At 46.3% G+C, this 15,591-nt stretch overlaps 1 protein-coding gene across 1 annotated transcript in view; it reads right to left on the bottom strand.

Annotated features, from left to right (window-relative positions):
• NUP153 (nucleoporin 153) overlaps window positions 1-6,480 on the bottom strand; it is a 45,300-nt gene extending 38,820 nt beyond the window's left edge. Inside the window, exon 1 of the mRNA XM_063298906.1 lies at window positions 6,359-6,480. Within this exon, the coding sequence (XP_063154976.1) occupies window positions 6,359-6,463 (105 nt within the window). The 5' untranslated portion in view covers window positions 6,464-6,480. The remainder of the gene's footprint in view (window positions 1-6,358) is intronic.
• Window positions 6,481-15,591: the final 9,111 nt, after the last annotated feature.

Below are 15,591 nucleotides of genomic sequence, written 5' to 3'. Positions count from 1 at the left end.
TTTCAGACAACCAATTGCCGCATTCATGTTACTATGCTAACAGAACAGTCCAGGCTGATTTATTATACAAACAACACTAGAGAGTATAATGCCATACCAACGCAGTGCGGCTTGCCTTAATACCACAGACCTATGCGTTCTGGTAAAACTCATGGGGTGGAACTGTAAGACATAAAGTTATGGTGCTTTTTCCTCAGCAAAATGGTTGGAGAGAGCTCCACAGAAGGGGATGACAGGAATCATATGTAGCCCACAGACTGCCTATTCCTAGTTTAAAACATACAGGTAGTCCTCGCTTAACGACCACAATTAGGACTAGAATTTCGGTTGCTAAGCAAATCTGACCCAATTTTACCACCTCTCCCCTAGCGGTTGTTAAGCAAATCATTAAGTGAACCATGTAGTCGTTAAACAAATCATGCAGTTCCCCATTGATTTTGCTTGCCAGAAGCCAGCCAGGAAGGTCGAAAATGGCCATCATGTGACCACAGGACACTACAACGCTCATAATGCGAACTGGTTGCCAAGTGCCCAAATCACGATCACATCACTGCAGGGACGCTGCGATGGTTGTAAGTGTGAGGACCAGTCATAAGTTGTTTTTTCAGCATCATCGCAAGTCCGAACCATCACTAAAAAATGGTTAAGTGAGGACTACCTGTAGTACAGTGAAGATCATTAAAATTAAAACTGACTGAAATGAAGTCTTAGAAATCCATTGCAGAATGTTACTTCATGTTTTGTTTTATTGTTAGTAGAAACATAACATGCAACCTAATGTTTTTTCAACTTGGATGATGATGCCATCAAAAAGCTATACTGAAGTGATTGGTTTATTATTTTAATACATACTTGAACTCACTGCCCATTAGGAACTCAAGTGGTCTAGCCATCACCCAAACTGAAAAACCTTTTGAAATACAAGTAGTCCTCGACTTATGACCAAAATTGGGACCAGAATTTCTGTCACTAAGCAATGTAGTTGCAAAATGCAATGTTACATGACCTCATTGCTTAGCGATGGCAATCTCCATTGCTGTCATTAAGCAAATTCCACCAATTGTTAGCTGAGGATCCACCCCAATCCAAGCCATTCCAGGCTTGGTCCCTCCCAGCCCCAAGCTTCAGTAAGGTAAGGGATTGCCTCCAAATCCCCTCACCCACCTATCTCCCCCCCATCTATGCCCTTTTGGCCAACCTGCACCCTGCCTTGCGGGGCAGCAAGCAGCCCCAGAACTGCATGGTTCAGGGGCTTCTTGGCACACCGTGGCTCTGGGGCTGTAAGGAGCCCCTGAGCCATAGCACGAAGCTGCCCCTGGAAGCCTCAACCACCCGACCAGTCCCATTTGCCCTCGCCACCCTGCATTCTGAGACCCCTGTGCTGTGCTTTGCCACCCCAGCTGATCTACGCTGTCTTCTTCCTCCTGCTGCTGAAGAGGCATGCCTGGCCTGGCCTTTTGCACCAAGAAGCCTCTTTACACTGCACTGATGGGCCAGGCTGGGGCTGGGCTTCATGCTGGGGCTCTGGGGCTTTGCAGGACGAAGGAGAAAGCCTTGCAAACAGTCTCAGCAGCTTCCACGGCTGAGACTGGGGTGGCTGAGGCTTCTTGCAGACTCAGAACCATGGCACGCCAAGAAGCCCCTGAACAGCAGAGTAGCAAGCGTTGAAGGCAGGGTGCAGGGCAGCCAAAAGGGCAGAGATGGGGGAGATAGGCGGGTGGGTGGAGTTGAAGTGCCTCTGTGGTCCTAAGTATAGGCGGGCCAAGTACCCGAATTTTGATCACATGACCATGGGGGGTGCTGCAACGGCTGTAACTTCAGGACCAGTCATAAGTACATTTTTCAGCACTGTCATAACTTTGAACAGTTGCTGAACAAATGGTCATAGAGGACTACCTGTAACTATTTTACTGATCAGTGCAAATATAACCTATATAAGGTTCTTATGGAAAAGAGGCAATGGCCAACCCACTCCTAAAGAAACACTCTCTCAAGCAAGAGAATTACATCAATTACTGCCCAGAAACAAATATCCCCCTTTGGATGCTTGAGAGGATGCTGTTTGTACAGTTGCAGACATTATTGGAAAATGGCCAATTATCTCAACCCTTTTGCAGTCTGGATTCAGGCTTGGTTGATGAACAGAATCAGTTATGGTCACCCTCACAGATGATCTCTTGTGGGAGAGAGATAGAAGGAATGTGATCCTGTTGATTCCTCAGTTACATCTGATATGATCACTCATTGCAGATCATCTGGAGGAAGCAGATTATCTAGACATGTTTCAGTCATGTTCCAGGACAGGATTTAATACAGACAACTTTGGTTGCGTTTATAGATGAACTGTGGCAGAGCTGGGATGGAAGTGGTGCATCCATCCTAGTACTCCTTGATCACTCTGAAGCTTTCAATACTGTCAACCACAGGAGCCTTCTGAGCTGGCTCCATGGGTTGGGGATAGCGGGCACTGTTTTACCGTGGTTCTCTTCCTTTCTCTGTGGCCAGTTCCAGTCGGGGTTGGTGTTTGGGGGGTGGGGGTGGGGACAGACAGATGTGGAGATGTTCCATCTTTAACCTTGGATGGAATAGCAAGAGTGGTGTCCAATCATCCCAGACTCACAACTCCTTCTTGATGAGCAGGTAGTAGCTGTGGCCAGAAAATTCTTTGCCCAGCTTCATCTGGTGCACCAGCTGCACCCTTTCCTAGATCAGGAAGCCCATCAGTCTCTCACACGTGGTCACCTTGTGGCCTGACTACTACAACATGCTCTATATGGGGCTGCCCTTGAATACCACCCGGAAGCTTTATCTGGTCCAGAATGCAGCAGTGCGGGCAGTGATGGACTGCCTTGGAATGCCCATGCAACACCCCTACTTCCGGAGCTGCATGGATTGCAAGCTTGCTTCCAGGTGCTGGTCATAAGGCCTGATTACTTGAGGAACCACCTATTTCCCATAACATCTGCCTGGCCGATTTGATATGGCAAAGTCAGCATGCTCTGTTCCTCTACTAAACAAAGCCATCTATCAGGATCTTAGAAACACACTTGCCCTCTGGAATGAGGTTCCCTCTGAGATTTGGATGGCCTCCACCCTACTGGTGTTTCAGAGGGCCTTGAAACCTAGCTCTTTGCACAGGTTTTTGGATAGGGTGGCTGAAGTCCCTTCTGAGTACTGATGTCATGAGTAAGGATGGCGAGCAGGGGGCTCCCATCCAGGCTGTAAAGCGCATGTGTAGTACTGAGGAATTAGGTAGCCATTCAAAGAGACACAGATCGGGCCCGCCTTAGCCTTTGGGGTTTATATGTCTGGGTTTTTCCCACGCTTCTTCAGTTTGTTAGGATTTTCTGTTATGTAGCAGTAATAAAACACTAGAGACCTACTCCTTGTCTCAGCGTGGTTCCTGGCTGTTAGGACAACTGTAGTGTGTATATGTTTTTTTTGATTATTGCCCAGTTCTATCATCTTTTTGCTCCTCTGTCTTTATTGTTATTTTTTCTGTTTTTACTTCGTACAAATTTTTAATAATAATGATTCTGGCTAATTTTTTAGTTGGAGGTACCCTACTACAATAGTTTGACTCCTACTTCCTTGAGAGAAAGGTCTCTCAATGGTGAGTAGGCCTCTGCACCCTAACTGCTTACTGGGCCTATCACAAGGCACTATTTTATCCCTAATGCTATCTAACATCTATAAAAAATAACTGGGGAGAGTTATCAGGAGTTTTAGGACTAGGTGAAATGAATATACTGATGACGCTCTGGTATCCTTCTCCATAACAGTAGCAAAAGTGATGAACTAAGTCTCTGGATGAAGTAATGAGCTGGATACGAGAAATAAGTCTGAATTTGAGAAGCCATGAGATCTTGTGTGCAGGTTATTCCCAGATAAGAGAAGAATTCCTACTAAAAGGATAAATACGTAGTTTAGAGATGCTCTTGGAGTCATCACTAAACTGGATGCCTGAGGGACCTCTAGGATCAGGAGGATCTTTTACTAGTTTCAGATAGTATGCCAACTACTACAGATCAGGATACCTGACAGAGCTCTCTTGCTATTAGAGACTTGGTCAGTCATTCACTGATCATAAAGACGAGTCTACTGCCTATGCCAAGGTTGGCATGCTGCTATCTTGCATTTATTTGCAGGCAGGTTTCCCTGAGATGCTTTTTGTATTCTGGAGTGAAATTCAAGAAGCATTCTTAGATCTTTAAGGAACCTATTGATGACCTCTCTTCACTTAGGCCTTCCTTGTTAAATGCTGACCATTTTTGCCACATTTTTAGTACATATAATATTACACTTAAGTACAGGAAGTAAATAAATACCACTCTGAGTAACTTAAAACCAACTGACTTTAAAGCAATACATTGGATCTTGATCAAGGAAGGCAATCTAAACTTCCCATGAAGTAGGTGCAAGTCCCATCAAACTCCATAAATTTCGATGTTCATATTTCATGTGACTTTGGGTCCATTGGAACTGACTAACATGTCTTATTGTTTTCAAGAGACCCAAGTTCAAGAAATTTCATGTGGAACATAGTATTTTTAATCTCAGTAACAGACTCTGTATGGGATTTTTCCTGCTCGCTATATTTAATTATTAATAAGACATATGGTTCATTATCTTTACATCATGATTACTGCCCTTGTGTTTCAAAAATTTGCAATGCACTCTGAAATTATTTATTCTGAAAATCAGGCTATGGTTCTATGAAATAAGTAAGAAATAATCTGACAATTTTTACTGGGACCTTTTTCCTCTGGAAAGACACAGAAATGTATTCCTAAATTTGCCTTCTTCATCATCAAGGCAACATTTGAAATTACAGCCTATAAAGTTAAAATTCAGGGGGAAAAAACCCTACAGTCTTTAAATCAAACATTAATCTAAAATAGATCAATTAAAACAACTGCATAACATAGTGAAACAGACACTGTTAAGCGTTGTATACAGAAAAAAGATTTCATGGATGGTAATGATGACAGGAACACAGGAAGCAGTCTCATAAGAAATCAGGCCATCAACCGGTTAATCTAGTCCAGCACTTCTGACAGGTTGTCCTTAGCTCTCCAAGTATACCCTAGTTTATGTCTATTCACATTAGTGACTACAACTTTTCCTTTTTCCGCCACCGTGTTAGATGGCAAGAATCTTCATGCTGCAAACCTTTCTGTAATAAAACTGTATTGTGGTATTTAGAAAAGTCATATGGTTTTTAATTTTATACATAATTATTTTTATTTAATTTATTCATGCTCATGTCATTGTGACATTTTTTTAAAACGAAGTTAAGCTGAAATAGGATTGCACAAGCCTGACAATTAAACTCACAGCCCCCCTCCAAATATGCACCAACTAATTTATTTTTGTTAAGTCCAGTTAAATGTTTTTCCAAATGTTTTAATTCTGCCACATTCACACACTAAATAGCTCCAGTGTACAAATCAGCATTATTCATTTGTCCAGACAATGAATAAAAAATGTAATGTGCATATATTTTAACAAAATAAACATAACTCAGAATCCTATGAACTTTACAAGAGATCTAAAACATCTATTTAAATTTTATTTGTTTTAGAATATGCAAGTCTCAAACTATGAAAAGCCAATTTAATGGCTTTGATGATTTTTTCCAATCTTTTTAAAAAATGGTATAAAATCGGTTTGCTTTTGTTAAATAGAAAATAAAAACCTACTTTGTAGATTACAAATACTATGCTGACTTTTGTTTTTATAAAACTACCTAACCAGATCTCTTTAAAAAAAAATCTACCAATGAAATCAAACCAATTCCAGACACTGTACCAACGCACATGTTTTTGCCCTATGCCACGTGCAGGAAAGGATTTTGCAAAAACAAAAAAAAGTGCGAAAGGGAAATAATGCTAGTCTAGAGCGTCTCTAAAAACTAGTCAAAATTCGCACAAAAGCGGGAAAAAGTGATTCCGAGGAAGCTTTCTCTCTCTCTCGAGCTATCTCATAACCGTGATGGTGCCTCCAAGACTGAAATCCCTTTCCCGCAGTATTCCCCATTCCCTGGATTTAAGTTGTACAGTAGCAATTATTGTTTCCTTCACGATTTCTCTCTCTCTCACACACGCGCGGTCGCTCCGGGGCTTTTCTCCCCGTCCTCCGGTTGAGGGAGGAAAACGCTCATTCCTCCCGGCGTTCGCAGCCCGTCCGGCCAGAACGTGTCCTGGCTCCCGCTCAGGCCGACAACGGCGACTTCCCCCGGGCGGGGGAAGGCGCGTGAGTCTCCCCGGCAGTTCCGGGGGCTGGCGGTCGCTTCCTCTCCCTCCTTCCCCCACACCGCCGTCCCCACGGATTCCATTCTCCCGCGGCGGCCTCTCACCTGCTTGTTTCTCGGATAAGGCTTCGAGGAGGCCGCTGCCAGATGGTACCGCCGCGTCCGGATCTTCCCGCCGCCCCCGCCGCCTCCGCTTTCCCCTGAATCCATGTTGGTATCTATTGAAGTCTTCCTCCCACCCACCCTTGGCGCGCGGCGCAAACAGAGGCAAGGCCCGGCCTGGCCCGGCCCGGCCCCCGCCGCGCGCGCTCCTCTCTCACTCTTCCCCCCTCCTCTTCCTCTCGCCCCCAATCCCGTTCTGTGCTGTCACTGTCTCTATGGCGATGCCTCGCACCGCGCAGCCGGCCTCGCGCCCTCACGGGATGCCTCCCTCTGGGTTTGGCTGGCGCGCGCGCGCGCCGAATCCGTCCCTACCGCCCCACTTTCTCCTCCCTTTCCCCCGTCACCGTCTAGCTCGCTCGAGATTCCCCCTCCTTCCTCCTCTCCCAACCAACCAGAGGGCACACGCCCGTACAATTTTTCGTCACCAAGCCGCGACCCGTCTGGTGCATCTATCTAGTCACCCCGCGTTGGTCTCCAAGCTCTAATGGGAAATGTAGTTTTCGAGAGAGGCTGCGCAGAAACTCGCGTATCGACCTGAGTTCAACGATTACCAATGACGCACTAGGCGCCAGTGACATAGTCTCGCGATACGCTCTCTAGTAGAGGTTGGGGCTTAATAATCTGAAACTGAGGTCATTATTCAACATTTTTTATTTCTTCACAAGCCTTGTGAAGATCTCTTATGCTGTTATGCTCTGGAGTAGAGGCCCTAATGCTGAAGGGCTAATCGGTCTTCTTTGAGACTATCTGTGCAATACATTTGATTCGAGACTTTATTATCCTACTGATTTGCCTACCTAGTAGGTGAAAACGGAGGGATCGCTTATCTAAATGCCTTTGATTGCGATGAAAGGAGTCAGCAAGGCATTTACCAGGGTGGTATGCAATTTTCTAGCCTTCAGATCTTTTTCTTTGATTAAACGAAACTAGAGATGGGTAAATGGCTCCTTCCACGGACGGTTCTTTGCATAGAGCGGCTGGTCTGTGCCTGGATGTTTACGTGTTTTTAATCAGTGCATGGAAATGAAATAGGGTTGTTTTGCTTTGGGTTCTGGCTGAAGGGCTTTACAGTATTCTGGGCAGCAATTGTTGAGGAGGTAAGAGCGGGAAAAGGCCAACTTTGAAGGGTTTCCTTAATGATAGCATGCACAGACATAAGCACAGACGGGTTACCTAAATTAAGCAACAACCAGTTCTGCCTCAGTGCCTCCTTTTTCTCCAGCTTGGCAGGTGTGCTGGACTGGCTTTGTTCCTGAGGCAAGCAGCCCAGGCCTACTGCTGAATATCATGAGCTCTGTGTTCAACCTGAGCCTGCTGTACTCCCTTTCTTCCGAGGAAGAATTTAACATCTGATTCACAAGAATCAGACCAAACTAGTTGGTTTAAACCACTGAGGATAGGCCAGGTCAGGAAAACAGCAGTGGGAGCAACAACGGAAGGAAGAAGCTGGGAAGGTAGCAGAGATGGAAAAACCAATTAATGAGATATACCCTGTGGGCACATTAGTGGCCACAGGTGAGGGAAGGAGAAAGGGAGGGAATGTGGTGGAGTAGATAGGCACAAAAAACATGGAGAGCGGGAGAGGGAATGATAGACAGCAGCCTTGCCCTGTTTGTCCTGTAAAAACATTCTGGAATCCTGTTTCAGTAAAGAACCCGGATGTTTAGAGTAACAATGCTTTGGACTGAGTTCAGAATGAATCATTTTCTGTTTGTGCACACCCCAACCTTCTATTGGAAGAATTGCTTAGAAAGTGATAAATACCTATATCTAAGAAAGTGTGAAGACAGATAAGTATCTTTATCTAAGAGTATCTTAGAAAGTAATAAACATCTTTAAGTTCCACTGACTTCTTCCAATATTATAACCACATTATACCATCTTGGCACATTACTAGTGAAATTGTTATAAATATTACTGAAAAAGGTATATTTGGAGGGATGATCTAGTAATCTAATTAAATGTGTCCTGAAGGTAATATTACATATTAACAACAAAACCACAATTTTTTTTTTATTTTTTTTTCTATCCCGCCTTTATTCTTATACTAATTGGAATTTTTGGAACCCTTTAGAACTAGCCATAATTCTGTAGTATTGTGGTCTATAATATGATCTGAGGTTCATCAAAGTTCTTTAAATTAATACAAACATTCTGGGTAAACAAACAACATCCAAAACAGTGCACTGTATTATGGCTTTATTGAACACACAGAGTCAACATTCATTGTCTTTTTTGGAAAAAGTAAGCAGAGATAATTTCAGTCAAAAGTTTCTTCATTAGTTGATCAATCCTGCACATTGGCTTGGAGATATTTTGGGCAATTCCCATTGACATAACTGTTTCAATTCATTGGTATTTTGGGATTGCCTTGCATAATTGCTCACTTCAAGTCCATGCCACATGGGTTAAAATCAGGACTTTGGCACAGCCATTCCAAGAATGCAACGTTTCTTCTGCTTCAGCTATTCTCTTCTTGTGTATTTAGAATCATGGTTGTGCTGCATGACCTATGTACCTTTAAACTGCCTCCACCAGTTAAATGTCTTCAAATGGATAATATTTTCCTGTAAATTTGCCAGTCAATACAATCCAAAATTAATTGTTTCCCTCAGTGATTATAAGCCACCTAGGTCCTGAGCGTGCAAAGCAGGCCCAGTCCGTGTACTCCCACTGCCATACTTCACATAGGAATTTCTCTTGTTGGAATGCACTTTCATTTCCTCAAACAACACATCTCATTAAAACCAAGAGGTTTCATTTTTGCCCCATCTGTTCACAGAGCTTGTTCCAACAGCCTGCTAGATAATTCAGACCACAGGCAGCAATGTGATTTCTATAGTTTAGCAGTTTCCTCCTTAGTATCCTTCCATGCACACTACTCTTGTTCAGGTTTATTTTGTACTTAGGAACACTGACATCAGAGAATGCAAGAGTGTCCTGCAGATCTTTTGCTTTTACCTGGGATGCTGCGTCTTGTTCTTGGGATGATTTTGTCAGATGACCACTCTTGGGAAGAGTTACAATGATGTACTGTATGTTTCCCAATTTCTACACTGTTTCTTTGAAGGTTAAGTTTTTCACAATAATTTGTAGACTTTTCCAGCCTCATGAGCATCAGTGAGTCTTTTTCTGAGGTCCACAGACATCTCTTTTGAGAGTGGCATGATTTACTTTCACAGATCTGTGTTGCAAAGAGCAGATAACTAGCATTGGGAACCAATATAAATCTAATAAATAAATAAAAATATATAAATAGAATAAATTAAAAAATAACATGTTCTTTCTACTGGGGAGGGCCCTCAAACTCACAGCTGATTGTCATCTAATTGTTTGGACTATCTAACTCAATTTACCCCCATTTTCATGGTTTTCTCAGCTTGGCTGGAAACAAACACACCTTCAAGCGTACAAGAGTTCCTAATACAACAGGTTTATTGTGGAATAGCTTAATTAGCCATTAGAAAAAGATTCTAGCAACTGCTGTGTATCAAATGCAAGTTCTATTTATAGTGAAGTTACGGTTCAAATTCCTGGGCCTTTTTCTCCTGCTTATATGTTAATAAGTCACTCTTTTGGATGGGAGCTTTTACACAGCTGATTATCAAGTTGTCTGCTCATGATGATGTGAGAAATGGCTATCACTCCCCTTAAGATAACTGATCATGCTAGGCTTCCATACATTATCTAACAAAGACCATGTTGGGTTAATGTGTCCAATAAAACCATCACATCATCCATTGTTTTGGGTGTTTAACCAGAATCATTTTTATCTATTAATAGGACTTAGATGAAACTTAGATCACATTGTAGTTCACAGTACTGCAGAAACAGATCTAAAGGATCCACAAACTTCCTCTCACTACTGTAGGCTGCTATACTTAATCATTTAGTCTACATTTCTATTCACACATACTTGGAAGTAATGCCCTGTCTAAGACCAATTCTGTATGCCAGCCTTTCTCAACCTTTTGACCCTGAGGAACCCTTGAAATATTTTTCAGGCCTCAAGTAACCCCTGCATATTCAGGCTCAAAAATAGGCCAGAAGTTACAAAATTATATTTGTTTCATGTGTAAGCCTGTATATATGCACTAAATGTTCTTAGACTAAAAATAATGAAACTTACCTCTTTAATGTGAAGTTGCCCAAATTTGAAATAATTTTTTAAATAAATTGTGATCTCCCAGGGAAGCCCTAGCGACCTCATGGAACACTAGGGTTCCACGGAACTCTGGTTGAGAAACCCTGCTGCATACATTTATGTAGGTAAAGACTCCCTCAGGCCAGCTTGGCTCCTAGTGACTATATGGACATGGAGTTTTATTTGCAGCAATACCAAATGAAACTTCATGTTCCAGACGTTTTTCAACTTCTGAGTCTAGTCTACAATTCTGGGCGTTCCTGGTGGTCCCATACAAGTACTAACCAAATATAACCCTTAAATTGTTCAAGATTAGACAAGGTGGTTAGCAAAGTGATACCATCAACAACAGCTATATAGAGATTGGTGCTGCTTGATTTGTATCTTGTCTTTCTTCCAGCAGCTGAACATAATATAGAGTGTTCCCTCTTCTATTTATCTCACAGCACCCCTGAGGACCTGAAGTTAGTCTGTATTACCAATACACAATTGCAATCACAAGTTCACAAGTTCACAAGGAACCAAAGTTAACATATTGCACTATGCATCATCAGACCCATAAAAAATGGGTCTTATATGCAGGTAAAACAGCAATCTACTTGATGTTTTATTTATTTATTTATTTATTATTCACATTTTCTATCACTGCCCATCTACCCCTAAAAGGGGGACTCTGGGCGGTTTACAATAAAATTCACCTTAAAACCTGACATCATAACATCACCAATATTAAAATAATAAAAATATAAATATAAAATCCAAGTGGGAGATTTCCATTCCATCTGGAGAACTCTACATCACCAGCCACCCCCAGGAAGAGCTATTGCCCTTCCCATCCCAGGCGAGGCAGCAAAACCAGGTCTTCAGGGCCCTCCGGAAGGTCAGGAGTGAAGGGGCCTGCCTCACCTCGGGGGGTAGAATGTTCCACAGGGTGGGCGCCACTGCAGAGAAGACCCGCCTCCTGGACCCCGCCAGATGAAATTCTCTTACAGACGGGGTCCGCAACATGCCCTCTCTGCACGATCAGGTGGGACGGGTTGATGTTATAGGGATGAGACGGTCCCTCAGGTAGTCTGGCCCCATGCCATGTAGGGCTTTAAAGGTGATAACCAACACCTTGAATTGGACCCGGAAGCAAACTGGAACCCAATGCAGCTCATGCAGTAGAGGTGTTACATGTGCTGATCTTGGAGCACTCATCACTGTTCGTGCAGCTGCATTTTGGACCAACTGAAGCTTCTGGATACTCTTCAAGGGTAGCCCCATGTAGAGCGCATTGCAGTAGTCTATATGGGAGATGACTAGGGCATGAGTGACTGTCCAGAGGGCATCTTGATCCAGGAAAGGGCGTAACTGGCGTACAACCTGAAGTTGTGCAAAGGCCCTCCTAGCCATGACTGCCACCTGCTCTTCGAGCAAGAGTCGTGAGTCCAAGAGGACCCCCAGGTTACGCACAGGTTCTGAATGGGGCAGTGCAACCCCATCCAGAACTAAAGATGACAACTTCCTGGATACCGAGGAGCCATCAATCCACAGCCACTCCGTCTTACCAGGGTTCAGCTGAAGCCTATTGCTCCCCATCCAGGCCCCCACAGCCCCCAGGCACTGAGAAAGGGCATTGACCGCATCACTTACTTCACCTGGGATGGAGATATATATCTGAGTATCATCAGCATACTGATGGTACCTCATCCCGTGGTGATGGATGACCTCACCCAGCGGTTTCATGTAGATGTTAAATAGGAGAGGGGAGAGAACCGAACCCTGCGGCACCCCGCAAAGCAGGGGTCGAGGGTCGGATCTCTCATCTCCTATCACCACCGACTGGGACCGGCCCTGGAGGAAGGAAGTGAGCCAGCGCAGAACCACGCCGCCCACCCCCAACTCCCTGAGTTGTCCCAGAAGAATACCATGGTCGATGGTATCGAAAGCCGCTGAGAGATCAAGAACGAGGATGGATGCACTGCCTCCATCCTGCTCCCGCCAGAGATCATCCATAAGCGCAACCAATGCAGTCTCTGTCCCATATCCTGGCCTGAAACCTGACTGAAAGGGGTCTAGATAATCCGTTTCATCCAGAATCCTCTGAAGTTGTAACGCCACCACTTTCTCAACCACCTTCCCCAAAAAGGGGAGGTGGGAGACTGGATGAAAGTTGTCCAGGACAGTAGGGTCCAGCGATGGCTTTTTGAGGAGGGGGTGTACCAGTGCCTCTTTAAAGGCAACCGGAACCACTCCCTCCCTCAAAGGTGCATTAACCATCGCCTGGACCCAACCACGTCACCTCCCGGGCTGCTTTCACAAGCCAGGAAGGGCATGGGTCTAGATGACACGTGGTGGCATTTACAATCCGAAGGATCCTGTCCACTTCCTCAGGCCCAACAGGATCAAACTGTTCCCAGATAACCGGGTAAGTACGTTCCCTCAGCATCTCCCCAGACTCTGCCCCACGCTTAAAGTCCAACTTGGACCGAATCTGAGCGATTTTACCCTGCAGATGCTCAGCAAATTCCTCCTCATGGCCCTGTAGGTGGGAGACAGAGCCCCCCCACCTAATAATGTTCACGTAATTTTAAACAGGGCCGTTGGGCAGCATTCTGTGGATGCAATAAGAGCGGAGAAATGTTGACTTTTCGCCGCTCTTACCACAAGGTAGGCCTTAATAGCGGTTCTGTTCGGTCAGATTCAGTCTTTGTCTTCCTCCAGCGGCGCTCTAGGCGTCTCTTCACCCTCTTCAAAACCCGCAGTTCCTCCGTAAAACACGGGGAGTGCCGGGTTTGAGTGGGCAAGAGAGGCCGCACAGGCGCGATCCTGTCCAAGGCCCCGGCCACTTCTCTATTCCAGGTTGCGGCCAGGACCTCCGCTGGACTGTGCAGTAGATCCCCGGGTATAACCCCCAGCTCCTTCTAAAACCTCACTGGGTCCATCAGTCGCCAGGGGCGGACCAATTGAATGGGTCCTGCCTCCCTGCGGAGGGGGGCAGCACAAGAGAATCTCAGGGCCACCAGGGTGTGGTCTGACCATGACAATGGGGACAGATCTACCTCTCCCCTCAGATCACATTGCCACTGCTCCGACAAGAAAACCAAGTCCAGAGTGAGGCCACTGTCTCGAGTTGGGTCCCGAATGATCTGAGACAGGCCCATGGCTGCCATGGTAGCCATGAACTCCTGAGCCGCATCCAAGGCATGCCCCAGGGAAGGTAGGTTGAAGTCCCCCAAGACCATAAGCCTGGGGAACTCCACCACCAACCCTGAGATGGCCTCAAGAAGCTCAGGCAGGGAGGTTGCCACGCAGCAGGGAGGCTGGTACAGCAGCAACACTCCCAACTGTTCTCGGGTGCCCAACTTGAGAAACAGGGTCTCACAACTGGCTACCTGTGGAGCAGTGCCCCTGAAGGCTACTAGAGATTCTTGGATGACAACTACCACACCTCCCCTGCCCCGGTGTCGCGGCTCGTGCCACACCTGAAACCCGGCCGAGCACATTTCTGAAAGGGCTACCCCCCCTTCCTGACCCAGCCAGGTCTTGGTGATATATGCCAGGTCTGCCCCCTCCTCTGCAATCAAGTCACTTATAAGGGGGGCTTTGTTGTTGACTGACCTGGTGTTCAGAAGCAGTAGCCGGAGACCAGGGCCCTCAGGGATCTGCTGACCAGGACCTGGTATGAACCTGGAGGGCTGGAACAGGCTACCGGTAACAGACACCAGGAGCGTCTTCCCCGGAAATGGCCTGCCCTCCAGTTCCCGTCATAACATCCCCGGCCCGTCACCACCTCAATAGTGAAACCCGCCCTACAACCCCAAGTCGCCAGGCCCAGTTGCCTCCACTCCCGAACCACCGGCCACCCTGGGATAACGCAAGAGTCCCCTCCCCCATGCACACATCCTCCCACCCTGTCAACCTCAGGTGGAGGCAGGCCCTCCAGCGCACCAGCTCCTGGTCTCGGAGCTGTTGGAGCCTACCCCCCCATCCACTCACTGTGTCCATCCCACCATTCTCACTGGTCACGGGGGGGGGGCACCCCACCCATTCCTACCCACCTCCTCTCACTCAGGGATGGGTACTCTTACACACCCCATTCAATCTTGGGCTCCCTTCGTGTACTCTCACCCCCGGAGGTAAGCCCACACTCACTCTGAGGGACCCACCAAACCACTCTGCTGCTTCTAACAAACGGGCATTCCACAGACCCCCAGACACAGAGCCCGAGAACCCCGACAATCCCCAGTCCAATGATGTCTATGAGTGTTCCACCAGAGTCCTGCCAGAGATCACAAGGTCCACCCAGGGGCCCGCGGTCCTCTGGTCCACACCATGGGACTCCACCTCCAAGATCTCCAGTCTTCTGCCACCTTGTGGAGGCTGTCCAGATCTGCCAGGGTCTCTCGGGTCTGGCAGGGTCCACCCAGGCCCACTGAAGATCTCCTGCGGTCAACCTGGGTCCACCGCTGTCCCAAGGAAGCCGTGTCCACCGTTTCCCACGAAGGGAAACCGCCCCAGGGCCTGCCGCATTCTCTAGAATCGTACACACACTGCCGCGTTCTATCAGGCATCTGCCAGGGCCTCCGAGTCCAACCAGGCATCCAGGGTCCACCTGGGTCCACAGAGGTCTCCCCGAATCCACAGGAGGCTCCCTCATCCACGGAGGCTCCACAGAGTCAGCGGCCACCCCAAAGGTCCGCTGTGTTCCTCCGCTCCGCTGCGCTCTGCTGCTCCACCGGGGGGGGGGCTCCCGCTGCCTCCAATGCCGACTGCAGGTGTCAAGGCCAGAGAACAGCTGCCCCAAAGGTCCGCCGCGTTCCTCTGCTGCTCCACCCGGGGCATATATACTGGACAACTTAAATTTCTTGGTGAAACATCAGTTATATCACCAGCAAGAATGTAAGGTTTAGTTCAAGGATTACTATACTAGTTCACTATTAAAATTGGTAATGTTGCATGCCAGAACTGTTTATACCACTCTTTCCATTTCTGCAACTACTATGAAAGTATAACCAATCAGAATGCATTCTCAGACACTGAAGTTACT

Source organism: Candoia aspera, chromosome 3 (genome assembly GCF_035149785.1).
Source record: "Candoia aspera isolate rCanAsp1 chromosome 3, rCanAsp1.hap2, whole genome shotgun sequence".
In the NCBI taxonomy this organism is placed as follows: Eukaryota; Metazoa; Chordata; class Lepidosauria; order Squamata; family Boidae; genus Candoia; species Candoia aspera.
This window is presented reverse-complemented; position numbering and strand designations above follow the sequence as displayed.